We start from the raw sequence: 14,310 nt of genomic DNA, 5'->3' as shown, positions 1-14,310 counted from the left end.
GGAAATTATCAATAAAAATTTACAGTTGGACAGTTATAAAAAAACGATAACATTGAGCCAAATGAAATGATCAACAAGAATTATCATTATATCGATATTTTTTGGAACGAGCGAGTGACATTATATAAGCTGAGGAGACAAAAGATCTTCGAAGTGTTTCATAGAATTTTCGATACATTGTACTATTTACTACCTAAAAATGTTTAATTGTGTTCTGGATTCACTCCAATATACATAACAGTAAATTTATTCGAACATGCTTCACTGTTACTTCCGTTATTTTAATACAGCTTATCTCAGAACTGACTATTGTACTCAACCACATATGCATCTGCTTAATACACAAATCGTGTAAATATTCTTGGTTTCGTGATATTCTTTATTTTTCAAATCTCATACTCCAAACTTCACTCTCTAAATCGCTGCAATTATGCTACTGGGCCCTGCTGCACCGGAAAGATGTTCGACAGACGACACGAAGTAAACACAAATATAAATGTAATCTCTGACTAACCGTCGGTCGGTCTGTTGGTTGTTAGCGCACAGTGTTTGTGTGTGTGTGGCTATGAGTGTGAACTCTGTCTCACACGTAACAGCAAAAGACAAAGACAGCAATTTGCATAAAGTTGCAACAGATAATTAGTGCCATTAACTCACTTTAGTTGCAAACTAACTTGGCAAAGTGCTTCTACCGACACCAACAGTAACAACAACAACAGCGGCGCTTGCAAAGCCAAGCCACAAAGACAGCGGTGACGCCGGTAAAAAGTGCCAACTGTAGTGGTAAATGTGGCGCTCACTGTGTTAGAAACCGCTGTAAGTGTTAGGGACAGCAAGGAAAGGGAAGAGTATTAAGTACTGGAAAGCGCTGAAACAAAAATGGGACGAATGCGAGCCTCAAATGTAGGAAGGAATTGTAGTGAGTGGTAAAGATGAGTCAGGAAAGTACCATCTAAGTTCAGTTGCCAGCCATTTTTTATACCCGGCGTATGTATTCGATAAATGAACATTACAAATTTTTGCTAAAGTCGATGAAATTAAAAGGTCTTTGATGAAAATATTCCATTCAAAATAGTTTTAAGACTTAAGGAGTGTAGAGCAAACTTTGATCTCGACCAAAATATGTAAGGCCAGAGGCTCAAATTACCACTCACCAAGTAATTACGAAACTCGGCTATACTTTTGAAGAACTGAAGAGCAGAAGTGGAGCCAGAGTTTCTAATGCATTCTAAGTATGCTATTTTGGGTTGAGTAAATAGAATAAAATAATCACATCGTCACCCTCATAAAAATATTCCTGCAAAAATAGCATTTCACTAAAGTAGCACCCCGGGCATAATTGTTTAAGAGAGTATTTGAACAGAATGTAACTAATTTGAGTCGAGTGGGCAAGGCAAAGTGGTAGCGGTGTAAAATCTTATACTTTTAAATTGCATTCACTCCTTTTGGGTTCCTCTTGGCCGCCGTCGGTGGTGCACACTCAATTATCAAAGCAGCTTGCCGGTTGCAGGTTGCATGTTGCACGTTGCACGTTGCACGTTGCACGTTGCCAACTTACAGAGATAGCAGGAACAGATGTGCTGGAGGGATTAAGAATTACAATGAAGCCATGTGACCTAAAAAGCAAGTGCGACGAATGGAAGGGAAGTGGAGAGAAGTGCAATACGATGTGATGCGAAAATGCCAGGAGAACAAAGAAGCTAAAAGAAATGGGGAAGAGGTACGATGAAAGACGAAGAAGAAGCAGCACGAATTAAAGTTGTTAAATTAGTGAAATGTAGGAGTCACTAGGGAGTCACCATCTAATAATCGCTTGTCCGCCCACAAAAATAACTGCTGATACCCACATGCTAAACTTTAAACCGGCACGTAGTGAAGCGTATGCCAGGTGGACATTTGCCGGTCATGTCAATAAAGCGACAGAGTCAGACAATAAAGCGACAGAAATTGCGCATTGCACGCAGGCGGCGGAGAGAGGGGCTCGAAGAAAATGACTGCAACGTGCCACACAACGCAATGCAGCGTAAAGCTGTGCGGTGCGCAATGAACACGGAGGCGTCTCCAGCAGATACGCATGCACGACAGTTTCAGAGAAGATTTGCGCTGCTTCTTCTTGTTTTTGCGGTTAGCGGTCTACATTAAAAATGTTTTCTTAATTCACTTTATTTCGCCATCAAAGCTGCACAGTACGCCGTCGCGCCCGTGGGTGTTGCTGCAACTGCGCTGAGACTACATGCCGGCCCAAAGCGGACAGCGGGTAGCAATGAAAGATTAAATGTTCCACCAAGAGTTAAATAGTAAATCAAGTAAATACAAGAAAATCGTAGGAACTTGCGAGAAAGCGCAACAGCTTGTAAATAAATAATTATAAGAAAATCATTGAAAAAGTGTTTGCTTTCCACGGCGAATAGTACATACACACATGGGCCAAACTCGCCTGAAAGTCAGGTACGGCAAGCAAGACCTCACATAGTCGGTGGTCCATACAACGCATTGCCGTAGTTGGTTTTATTCCGCTTCACTGATTCGCCTCTCCCACAACATCTTCACATATGTATGAGTCTCATGTACAAAGCAAATTCGTTTAAGCAATGCCAAATGAAAATTCGTCTCCATTTCTCAGTTTACTAACTTACTTTCTCAGACTCCGTGTCATTTCACATCCTGCCTCTATCACCCGCATCAAGTTGATTGGCAATGTCCATAGTCACAGAGACGCTCTGCGTATGCGGCAATCATCCGATATTCAAGAGCAACGTCAGTTTACGCATTTTCCGCATGAGTGAATCGCCAAAGAAACATAGAGTGCAACGCAACGCAATGCAAACATAATGTGTGCAAAGAGTGCAATACCATACCACCAACAGCAACAAAACTGTGGCGCTTAATAAGAGTAACAGTTCATTGAAATTAACGTAAGTAGAGCTTGGCTGAGTTCAGTACAGTTCAGTTCCGCTTAGGTTCAGTTCATCCTTACAGCCGTTGAAGCAGTTGCAACTGCTTGGCGACTTGGCGATTGCCATGTTTGGAAGGAGAAAATATAGTTGGTTAAAAATAATAATTTATTGGAATTAAAAAGTGTGGATAATAAGCCACGATTCCGTGTCTGATTTATAAAAACAGTCTACCGACTTTTCCTATAAATAAGAGAAAGTATAGGTCGCTCTGTGAGTTATTTTTACATTTTTAAGTATGTTAGAGAGTTTTTCCTCTGGATCTAGATTATTCTTATTTACCTTTGTTCTAGTAGGATTTAAAAATGATGTATATTTTCTTAGTAGTAAATTGCTCGTAAAATGAGTGTAATGTACTAAGGCATCTTTATCTGGGTTTACAATATTAAATTGGAGATAGTATTTATTTCCGATTTCGTTTGAGTTTCCTCCATTTGGCTTATTATAACTGTATTGACCTTTTGAAGATCCAGTATTAAATGTATATGAGAGATGATTACAATGAAGTAAAGTTTTGCGACAGTATCTCAAACAACAGGCCTGTCAAGTAATCATAAAAACTTAACAAGCAGTTTAACATATGTTCAATTCTATCAAATATATTTTTTATTTCTCGAAAATCGTGTTAAACCGTACACCAGTAACTCGACGGGCGATGGAATGGGACACGCAATATGCGGTTCAAGTTTAAATTTGTTTGATTTCACAGCAGTCGCACAGCACACAACGCAACAAAACATAACACAGCGAGGCCCATGCGTTTGACTTGCTTGCTATGTGTGTTGTTATTACTGTTGTTTACTATGTTTAAATGAAACCTTTTTATATTTAATTTAACATTTTACCGTTTACAACTTTTTTCTTCTGAGCTTTTATTTCATTTACTTAAATCTGTACGACTGTGTACAAAGGACACAGCACTAGCGAATGTGAAGGATGATGAAGAAGGAGGGAGCAAAGTGGGGTATAAGTGAATTGAGGCTGTAGAAGGAGGCTGTAGTGAAACTGAACTGGCAGACAGCCCGTTGATGTTGATATATGCCTGCTTGTTATCAGCGCAACACCGTTATTTATACAAACATCAAGTATACCATATATACTATTGTATAGACTCGCTTACTTTTCTCGCTTGTGTTTCTAGGACACAAGGCCTGGCTTGGCGGCTAGGCTAGTGGAAAGAAAGTAATGCGGAAGGCTAACGACAGGACGAGTGAGTGTCGAAGGACGAATGAGAACGCTGAAACACAGGGCGGCTGAAGGAAACGTGGGTTGTGGGTGCGGTTTTTGCACGCTTGCATGAGTTGTTGCTTTTGCTGTGAATGCTTGACTGCTTCATTTAAATTAATAATCAAAGGATATGAAGAACATTTGCTGGCAAATCATTTTTACTTTACTTCGTTAGCATTTAACAGCCATGAATGTATGTGTATATGTACATTATATATGTTTATATATATATAACTATATATGTATATCGAATGGTTGTAGTTGTTCGCTTGAACGTCCTTCATTAATGCTTTCTACGCTAGCGAAGGCAGAAAGGCAGGCAGGCAAGTGGTTGGGGGTGAAATAGCGCGCAACAGTAAAAAGCGCGCTCACGCAAAGGTCAAACGAAGGCAATTAAGCGAAATTTGCGATTCAGCCAGTTATTGAATAAAAGTAGGTGGTGCGCTATAATGGCGGTGGGGTGTGCGGCTGATTTAAGGCATGAGCAGTTACAAAGCACACATGCATACATACTCACAAAGTGCATTTGACATCGAGTATTTGCGAATAAATACAATTATATAAAGAAACATATGCAGTTGTCTGTATGTAATTAAAGCAACATGCTACACATGAATACTGGACATAATTCGCATAGCCGCATACAAACAAACACACTCTGCCGGCGCCCTCACCCACACACTCACGCAGCAAGCCTTTGAAAGAGCGACGCTCAGAACGAGGACACATCGCAATTGGCTGGCACAGTGTTGCAAGCCGGCGGAGGTGACTGCAACTGCCTCACTGGCCACAGTTATTGGCTCAAACATGAAACAGTTCACAAGTGGCTAATAAGACTCGCATAAAGCCTGCGAACGTACAATGCTGACGAAAAGTTTGATGCCACCAGCCAAGCGTTACTCCATAATAAAGCTACACCCTCTTGGGCATTTAAGCCGCATTTGGTTGCCTTGGGGAATCAGCTGTGGCAACAGCAACATGGGAAATATAACCATATGCATGTCGCAAATTGACTCACCAGCTTACGCAGCGCTTAATTCGGAGAGATTGGTCGAGTGCACTGCAAAAATATACTTTTTTGGGGTTATGAGCGAACTGTATTCTTGACGACAACCACTTCATAAGGGTCCAGTTGTCTTTAGCGCACGAACAGAAAATGTTGTGAAAGGTTATAAATTACTACGTTGAGGTTTTTGTGATATGTAAGCAACATGGAACCAGTACTGGGATCATAAAAAGGTGGAACAAAGGCGCGTGCTATTTACCACAGCCCTAATCGAAGTTTTAAGAATGACATTCATGAAAACTATTGTTCCAAATTGGTAGCCAATCCCTTAAGATATCTACAGAACCTCCCAGAGATCTTCTGCAGATGATATGTCTAAATGCCGTCCGTAATGTCTCAACTACAGTACAATATAGTTAAAGGCTCTAGGCCCTCACAACGATAGATCAGTTGAAAAGTGGCAGAGTGTACCAGTACCTTACTTTATTAAACCAGTTTGTGAACGTTCCATTCGGATGCTATAACCTATTAACTCTAGAATTCGAAAACCCGAAATAAGTTCAATGCATGTGTTCTTGTGATATAGTGCTTTTGGTTGTTGAAGTCGCCATGTCAGTCTATTTGTGCTCGAGATATCAGTCTCATCAGTGTGGCTGGCTTTTATCCGCTTTGATTTTTGCAAAAACGCAAATAACGACGATGAGCAAGGAGAATTCAATGGAGTGTACGAACAAATACATACCAGTAAAGCCGCTACACCTACACAACGGCATGGGAACAGGCCTTCAACAGCATATCCACTACTAACAGATATGGTAGACAAAAAGCTTCAATGAAGGCACCGAATCACACGCACCGCAGCCGCAATCAATGAAAAAAGTAGGAAGGGAAAAATAGAAAGAAAAAAATTGGAAATAAGCGCACAATTAGTATATATAGGAAAAACAGCACTCTTTGGAGCAAACAAGGAATTTGAGTTTGTTTCGATGTCCACAATCCACATCTACAAACCCTTGCATTTACAACGGCTGATGAGTTCTCAACCTGCCCCAAATGATGTGCCCGCCAATAATGTGGCCACCAAAGCCGCTCAGTGTCCATTTCAACACCAGTTCAACATGCGTTTCCTGCGATCCATACCCACAGCGAGTATGCCCAACAACTGGAGGTATGAGGCTTAGCTCCCATTTCACTTTTATCTTAGCATACAAACAGGGGTGCTGTGCGAGTCCACGGAATTTTTCTCGCTGCTCCTTTTATATTTTATTTCTTGTTTTAATGTTTTCTTTTATTTATTTTGTATTCTCCGCTGCAAATGCTTTTCCTCTGTAGCGCGTAATTGGATTTAAAATTGTTGCGAAATCATTCGACGTCGAAACAGTCGAATTGACTGCCTCCTCGACTGTTTGGTTGGTAGTTGGTTGCTCTCGCAGTTTTATTGGGTTTTCGGCTCTTTTTGTTGCATTTTAAATAAATTTTTCGTTGCGTTCAAATGCAGCGCACATGCACCAACGGCACAGCATTTTCGGTGCGTCTCGCATAGTGCAACAAATTTTTAAATTTTTTATAGCGGATTTTAGAAAACGCTATTGAAATCGGAAATAGGATTAATAATGGTTTTGCGGGATTTAAATGTACTTTTGTAGACTTTATTCCTCACATAAGTTTAATTAAACTCGCATACGTACATTTGTGGAACCTAAATGTATAAGCAGAGAGAGAGTAATTTTATTTATTTACTGGAGAAATTTGATTTATTTAAAAGTTATTTTTCGATTATTTACAAACTCGACAAATTATAAGCCTTTTACTTGCGCTCTAATAATCTAATAATAACGGATTTACATAAAAATTTTACACTTTCCATTCCACGAGCAGATGTTTCCAAAATCCTATGAAAAATGCTTTCGGAAACTAAAAATTACTAAGTAGCCGGCCGTACATCACGTTTCTGACGAATATTGTCAAAAGTTGTTGCCAAAAAAATGTCAGAAGTATCTGCTGTACGTATATGAAGACTGTGGAACTTAGTTGCAAAAGGTACAACTGTATCTTGCCGAGATCGCAAAACTTGAAGTCAATATGCCTCCAAGGATCCTCCAATTTACAGTTTCTCAATTGAAGGAACTCTGGAATTCTACAAAAATTAACATAATATCATCAGCTATGCTAGAGCTACAAGGAACTCTCCGAACTTATAGACATTTAGACACATTCCGAAGGGTTTCCAAGGGTTATCAGTTTTAATTGTAATCTGATCTTTAATAACACTATAAAACAGGATTTCAAAGAATTTCCTCCAATAGTTGTAATCGGAGAATATAACTGAAACTATGTGATATATCTGCAAACATATCCTATCAGAGTAGTAGCATACTAAACAATCTTAGAGCAAACGCCCACATACCTCACAGACTATGAAACCGAAAAAGTTTGCACTTTACGGGCTACACGCGTATACAGTGGAATTTATGCCAAACTGCCATTTCAGAAACGTCGTTGTGAAGTCAAGCAGTCGGAATGTAGTAGCGCCATAGATATAGTGTCAACTACACAAACCAAAGAACCAGCCAAAGACGAGAAGTGTTCGCCGCTTGTTCACTGTCTTTTGGCTGTACAAAGACTAAGAACGAGTTGACCGTCCGTCCGCCTAAGCATCCAACCCTCTACTTATTGCCACATCTCGCGAGGTCTAAACGTATTTCAGCAAACTCGCATTTTACCCTTTTGAGTGTGTTTACGCAATCGTTGCTGGTGTGAGTGGTGTGAGCTGTGATGTTGTGCACCAAGCCCGAATATCTTGCATGTCCCGTAGTCGTTTTCGTTTTCGTTGTCTTGTCGTTATCTTTGTCTATGTCGTCGTTTCAAAGACGCTCTTGTCAATTGCGAATAGCGAATGGATTAGCAATGATCCCAATGAGTGAATAATGCAGCAAAGAAATTTAATTTCACGTCTTTTACTTCTAAGTGCACTACGCCAAAGACACAACACAAGCAACGCAATATCAGCTCCCCAAACGCTCGAAACCATCTTCGGTCGCTTCAAAGAGACAAAGACGCGACGCGTCGTCTCAACCGAACCACGATGCGACAAAAAGCGACGTCTAGGAAGCATCGAAGCAGCAGATGGACGGGCGACGAACGAGTAAATATTGAAATTGAACATTGAGTGTTGTTTGCGTGTATGCCTGAGCCAGCAGATCTACGGCAAATCAAAAAGACACTTAAATGTTAGCAGCATCTGACAAACACACAAAATGAGTTTTCTAAGCAGTTTTCATTTAAAAGATATTGCGAACATTTGACATCCACGCGCGTTCGCCGGAATTCATTATGCTCCCTAACTCACTACCTCTCCCAGACGACTCGATTGACGTTTGACGCTTTCATGCTCTGCTTCGTGCATAGTGCAATCATAGTTGGTGGGTCGGACAGATGGGTTATCCGTTGATGAGCAGATGCGTACAATCACCGACAGTCCCTCTCATATCGACACTTCGTATTCGCGGCCAATTTTATGGCGGTTAAGTGTATTTTAAGCATAGTTTAAAAGCTAATAAAATGACAGCTACACAAGTGCAACCCTAGGTCGCGGTTGAAGCGAGTAAGAGAAAGATAATGTTGTTGAATTGAATTTAAATGATGCGAATGGATTTAAGTTGACTATGACCTTTGAGTGCGCAGTAAATGTGAATAAGACGCTACAATTCTTAGTGACTCAATCAAAATGAAATTTATTACGTCAACAGTCTCTTATTTGGGGTAATTATTTCTTTATATGTTGTTACTGGCGCTAAACGATTTGACTGGTCACAACAATGTAGTTTAAGTGTATGGAAGTTACATGTATTGTTCAAAACCTTATTTCAGCAAGCGATTTATATAGAAATCAAATGGAGCAGCTTACTAAACTCTGTCAAATGTTTGAAGGTAGTTTTCGTAAAGTCTCTGTTATTTAATGATCGCCAGGCAACTAGACGAACTATCTTCATAAACAAAGAGACAAAAAGACAAAACTCTTGGTAGTACAATATTAGTCTCCTGTATTTCCCAATACGGAATAGGTATTATTCATGGTATCTATATGGTACCTAGTACATTATCTGAAACATAGAGAGATATTGAATAATTTACTATTAATATAACTTTTTCACTAATTTTATTACTCCACTTATACTTATATTTCAATATAATTACTATAATTACCATATTCGTTCAAATTATTATCACACCGCCTTATGGATGGCCCGATAAAATAGGCAATAACACACCTTAAAAAAGTAACTGAGGCTCTCGCTTTGCGGTCAAAAGTGCACAATGAAAATTTAAAACAGATAAGTGACCACAAAATTAAATAGTGGCAAACACATCGACACAAAGCCAGAGAGGGGAGTGATATAGAAATCAGACTATGCACTCAACTATACATTTAATATCAATCAGTTTATCCCTTTCATATTTTACACACTCAAGGCAATTTATTTCCATTTTCCCCTCGCTTTGAAGTGAAATCGCATTTTTATATAACTACAAATGGGAGAACACGCCTTCGCGCACATGTGTGTAAATGTATGTATATATGAATGTGTGTGTGTTTCCATGCAATTGAGAGGCTTTTGACAAAAAATCGTTTCCTGAATAGAGTCATTCATACAGTTGGCATGAAAGGCAGAAATAGACAGTAAAACGCTCGACAAGTCGAGGATAAAAAACACGAAGCAAGCAGCACCTCCCCACATGCGCTGCTAAAAGGTGCGTAAAAGTGCCGCACATTTTTTCCGATTATTTTTTATATACTCGTACGCTTACCTCTTGCACTACAACAAATAGAGCCACTAATACTATACTAGTACTAATAATAAATTGCAAAGCGTTTTCACCCCCCAAACTGAGGGCGTAAATTTTCCCGTTGCCAGAAATTCATTTTCAAGTACAAAGCAATGAAATTTGATTGCTATGATGAAGGTGTCGCATTTAGCGAGTGTGGAATAAAAAAAGTATTTTACTATTTTCTCAATTCTTTATTTTTCTTCTTTCGTTTTTTTCGAAACTTATCGAAGAAGCACACGCATTTTGTTTTTGCGCTATAACCAGCACAAGATCAAAGCAACAAAGGCCCTGTGGCTGAAGCGAAATTGTGTACATTAGTTACTAGAGTTAGACAGTGTCAAGGGTTGCTAACGGGCCCTTGTAGCGTTGGTTACTGCGTACTAAAAAAGTACAAAATTTCATTGCGAAAAATCGGAGAAAAAAATAAAAAAATAACAATAAGGGGAAAAGTGCTGAAAATTTCTTTGAAAATTGATACAATACTAAATTGAGTTTTAATGCCCAACATACGAGCAAACATATTTCATATAACTGTATTTTTTATATATTTCACCACTTATTTCTTCCACTTCTCAATACACCAAACGCTTAAGCAGGCTTGGAAGCGGACTTATTCTATGTGCCATCAACACATATGCCATGCATTTCACAGTGCCGGTGCCAGCAGATGTGCATGATTTAGAGTTTTCATGGCAGAGTTTGACCACGTATCCTGTAAGTAAAAGAATTTCTGCCAAACTCTGTGCGTGCGTAACCAATGCCTGCCTGCATTTGACCCCACAGAGTTTGACAGAGCACCACCACCCACACCACATGAGTAGCACTCAAAATCTAATTTGCACTCCATTAACCTTCTTGCCAACAATACACTGATGAACAACAACAACACTACCCCAACAACCAACAACGAAATTATGCTACCTGGCCGCACTGACTGCCCTCAGCTGCCCTACACCATCACCATCGACTATGAGCACGAGCAGAGCGCTTTGGCCGCGCCCACCCTCAGCATACCTGACAAAGGCTATGTGCATCAGCAGATTGAGACATTTCTGGTGCATCTGCCGTGCACGGGGAACGGTAATAAGGAGGTGCCGCTTGTCGTCAATATGCTTGTGAGCGGCCCGCCACGCACTAATGACACCTAATTGCATTTTAAACGGAATAAAATCTGCCTCAAAGGTAAGTTCCAACCAGTCCAACGTCTCTAATCCAGTTACCTACGTTAATCCGCTGTTCAGCGCATTTATTGCCTGCAGCGTCATTGCATTTTTAATCGCGCATTTGCAATTTTTCTCCTCTCATAGATTTCTTCATTTTGCCTTCACTCAGGTTTATTTCCCGTTCCGAATGAATCAGCGGCACCCGCACAGGCGCCGTCACCGGGTCACGCGTTGCTGGGTGCCGCTGCTTGTGCGCTCGGTTTGGTGCTGGTCGTCGGCTTGATTGCGTCAGCAATGTATGTGCGCGCACGCAAGCAAATACGCCAGGACTCGTTGCAGTAAGTATCTTGGATATGGAAGGGGGAGCGTGGTGTGCGTATTTGAGAAGCGCGCGCAAATGCATTTTTAATATGAAATTAAACGCATATTTTTTTATTTTCCGTTTTCCTTCCGCTTTGTTGTTGTAGTACCAGCTTTACTACTGCCGCTTATGGCAGCCATCAAAACGTTTTCATACGCCTAGATCCGTTGGGGCGTCCGCCCAGCGCGAACAGTGGTTCCTATGCGATTATCGCTAGCCTGAATAAGTACCCATCGGAGTCGAAGAAGTCTTGCAACATTTTTGACAGTAAGTACAACGCCTCTTCAATCACTAAGCTAAACCGCACTCGATTCCAACTCGGCAGTTAAATGCGACGTTTAGAGCTATTTTTCCTACATCGCCATCTTTAGAGTTCTGAAGTTTTTCTCACTTATCTTGAGAAACCTTCACTTTGGAATTATAGCCTCTGTGTTAGTTACAGAAAACTTCGCGCTCGCCGCATATCACGTATGAAATTGGGTCCTTTGCCATGTGCCAGCAAATCATAAATGCACATAACTAGGACATAAAGAACACACTCAGCTATTTTGGTTTTTTGCCACTCTTTGCAGGATTTCGCAGCTCCACGCCGACACCCTCACCCTACGCGACCGCGCTACTACCCGTAGGCGGCGATCAGATCGGCGATACAATTTACTCCAAACCAGAGTCGATCTGTCCCTCGAGAATATCCTATTACGCGTCGTCGCAGCTAACACAGGTATGTGCTTAGAAACTAGAACAGCCATATTAATATGAACACACGATGCATAATTTTCCACAACAATTACAATAACAATTTCGAGGTATCTGTGTCGACAGAAAATCTTAGCTTTCATTTGAAATTAGTTGTTTTGAGCCCAACTCATGTTGGTATGTGCTTATGCGCCCCAGCAACCCCACAACCAATTTATTTCAGCTAGACTGGAACGAAGGGGTGCGGCGACGTCTTTGGTAATTTCTTATTAGCGGCAAATCCTTCGAAACGCCACTCCAAGCACGGAAATACGCTTTACAGCTTTGAGGGAATTTTGTCATTTTATGTCAGCCACACGTGTTCACATGATGACAACAATTACAACAATAGCAACAACAACAGCAGCCGACAATAAAAACAACAATTATTTGGCAGTGACGAATTCGAAGAACATCATTACTTTATCGCTTTTTATTTCGCTTATTTGCTATGCAACACATTTGCAACAACAACAACAATGACAACAACATGCAATCATAATATGACAACCGCAAGCAATTGAACTTTCATGTGAATCCCAAATGAAATGCGTTCAAAAATGCAAAACTGGCGGCAGTTGCGGCAGACAACTCCACATCCCTTACACCAGGGCTGCCCTTAAATGGCTCGAACTTGTAAAACCAAACCAAACTCAAACGACATCATCTTTTGAGATAAAAAATTAAACTTGTGTATGTCGTCGCTTTGATAAGCAGCCGAGCAATCAGGCACTTATGTGTAGAGGGTGTGCGAACTGTAAAAGGCATTAATAAATATGAACACTATCTTTGGCACATGCCAACCCCGACCCCACGCTCGCCACGACATTTTAAAGCGAACTGGTGGCAACAAGGCGCTAAACGCACAGTGGGAAGATCATTCGAAGATCGCTGTAATTCTCAACCGACTTATAAAATCACTTTAAATCAAACTTCTTTCATTTAAACTATAGAAAGGAGGAGAAAACCGAATTATTCTCAATTTTTGGGACTTAAGAGTATTATTTATGTTTTTTAAAAAGAAATTTAAATATATTCCAAGAAGTGTTATTTTCGTTTACCATTTCATCCACTTCGTCCCGCTGTACACCCACCATTGGAAAAACACACCCAAGGGAAACGTACGAGTACAAATGTTGAACAGATGAAAAGCTTCTTTCACTACTGCCGACGCCTTTTCAACTTAATCAGCTGTTGGCTGCCAGCCAAAAGGAGGACAACTAACCGGCGCTCATTTACTACATATCTGTATGCCTGTGTGACGGCCGGTGGAAATGTGCTAGTGTTTGCACCACTCGCAAAAGGGGTGAAGGGCGAGTGAATTATCGTGTACCGGTGATTACCGGTCGCATTTAGACCAACCGCCAGCAAGCACAGCGTGCCAATGCCAGCAACAGCAACAGCGAGCCGAACTGGGAGCTGGCCCATTTAAGTGCAGGGACTAGTTCTAACTAAGGGCTTTGACGGGTGCTTACGATTACCAAAATGGTTTGCTGCAGAACGGGCTGCTGAAGCAGTACAAGCATATACTGCAGTTTGGGTTGTTGTTATTGTTTTTTATATATTTATGTTCCAGTTATATGCATGCATGTAACTGTCACTGTCACTTTTGTCTTTTGTTTTTGGCCATAACGGCCGTTGGCAAACGTCATGACAAACTATGAGACGATTATATTTTTAATTTACATTGCAATGTGCCACAAAGCAGCCAACAACACAGCGACATACTTTCTAACCAATCTAGGAACACGACACAAACACACACATTCACTCTGTAATGTCTAAAGCATTTCTTTTAGATAGAATTACATGCACACCCACTTGTCTTTTGCCACAAACGACACATAAATGTTGTGGCAAGCATAAGGAGACAACAACGTTCTATTTGGGGCAAGGCAGCTAAGCGTCGTTGTCGTTGCTTTTGTTGCTGCGGTTAAGTTCACTGTTGATGTTGCTGCAAGTGAAAGTTGTTGCCGCAGCTGATAAGTCCCACAACAGGCAGTGAAACCCTTTCGTGACTCGTCCCTCTAAAAG

At 40.7% G+C, this 14,310-nt stretch overlaps 1 protein-coding gene across 1 annotated transcript in view; it reads left to right on the top strand.

Moving 5' to 3' along the window:
• The window catches only part of LOC105221472 (uncharacterized), a 66,098-nt gene that overhangs the window by 31,314 nt on the left and 20,474 nt on the right, over positions 1-14,310 (top strand). Inside the window, exons 3-7 of the mRNA XM_054234392.1 lie at positions 10,614-10,731; positions 10,962-11,199; positions 11,350-11,518; positions 11,648-11,808; positions 12,114-12,262. Of these exons, the coding sequence (XP_054090367.1) occupies positions 11,475-11,518; positions 11,648-11,808; positions 12,114-12,262 (354 nt within the window). The 5' untranslated portion in view covers positions 10,614-10,731; positions 10,962-11,199; positions 11,350-11,474. The remainder of the gene's footprint in view (positions 1-10,613; positions 10,732-10,961; positions 11,200-11,349; positions 11,519-11,647; positions 11,809-12,113; positions 12,263-14,310) is intronic.

This window comes from Zeugodacus cucurbitae, chromosome 6 (assembly GCF_028554725.1).
Source record: "Zeugodacus cucurbitae isolate PBARC_wt_2022May chromosome 6, idZeuCucr1.2, whole genome shotgun sequence".
NCBI classification, from domain to species: domain Eukaryota; kingdom Metazoa; phylum Arthropoda; class Insecta; order Diptera; family Tephritidae; genus Zeugodacus; species Zeugodacus cucurbitae.
The sequence above is the reverse complement of the archived record's forward strand: the minus strand, read 5'-3'. Positions and strand labels throughout refer to the sequence as shown.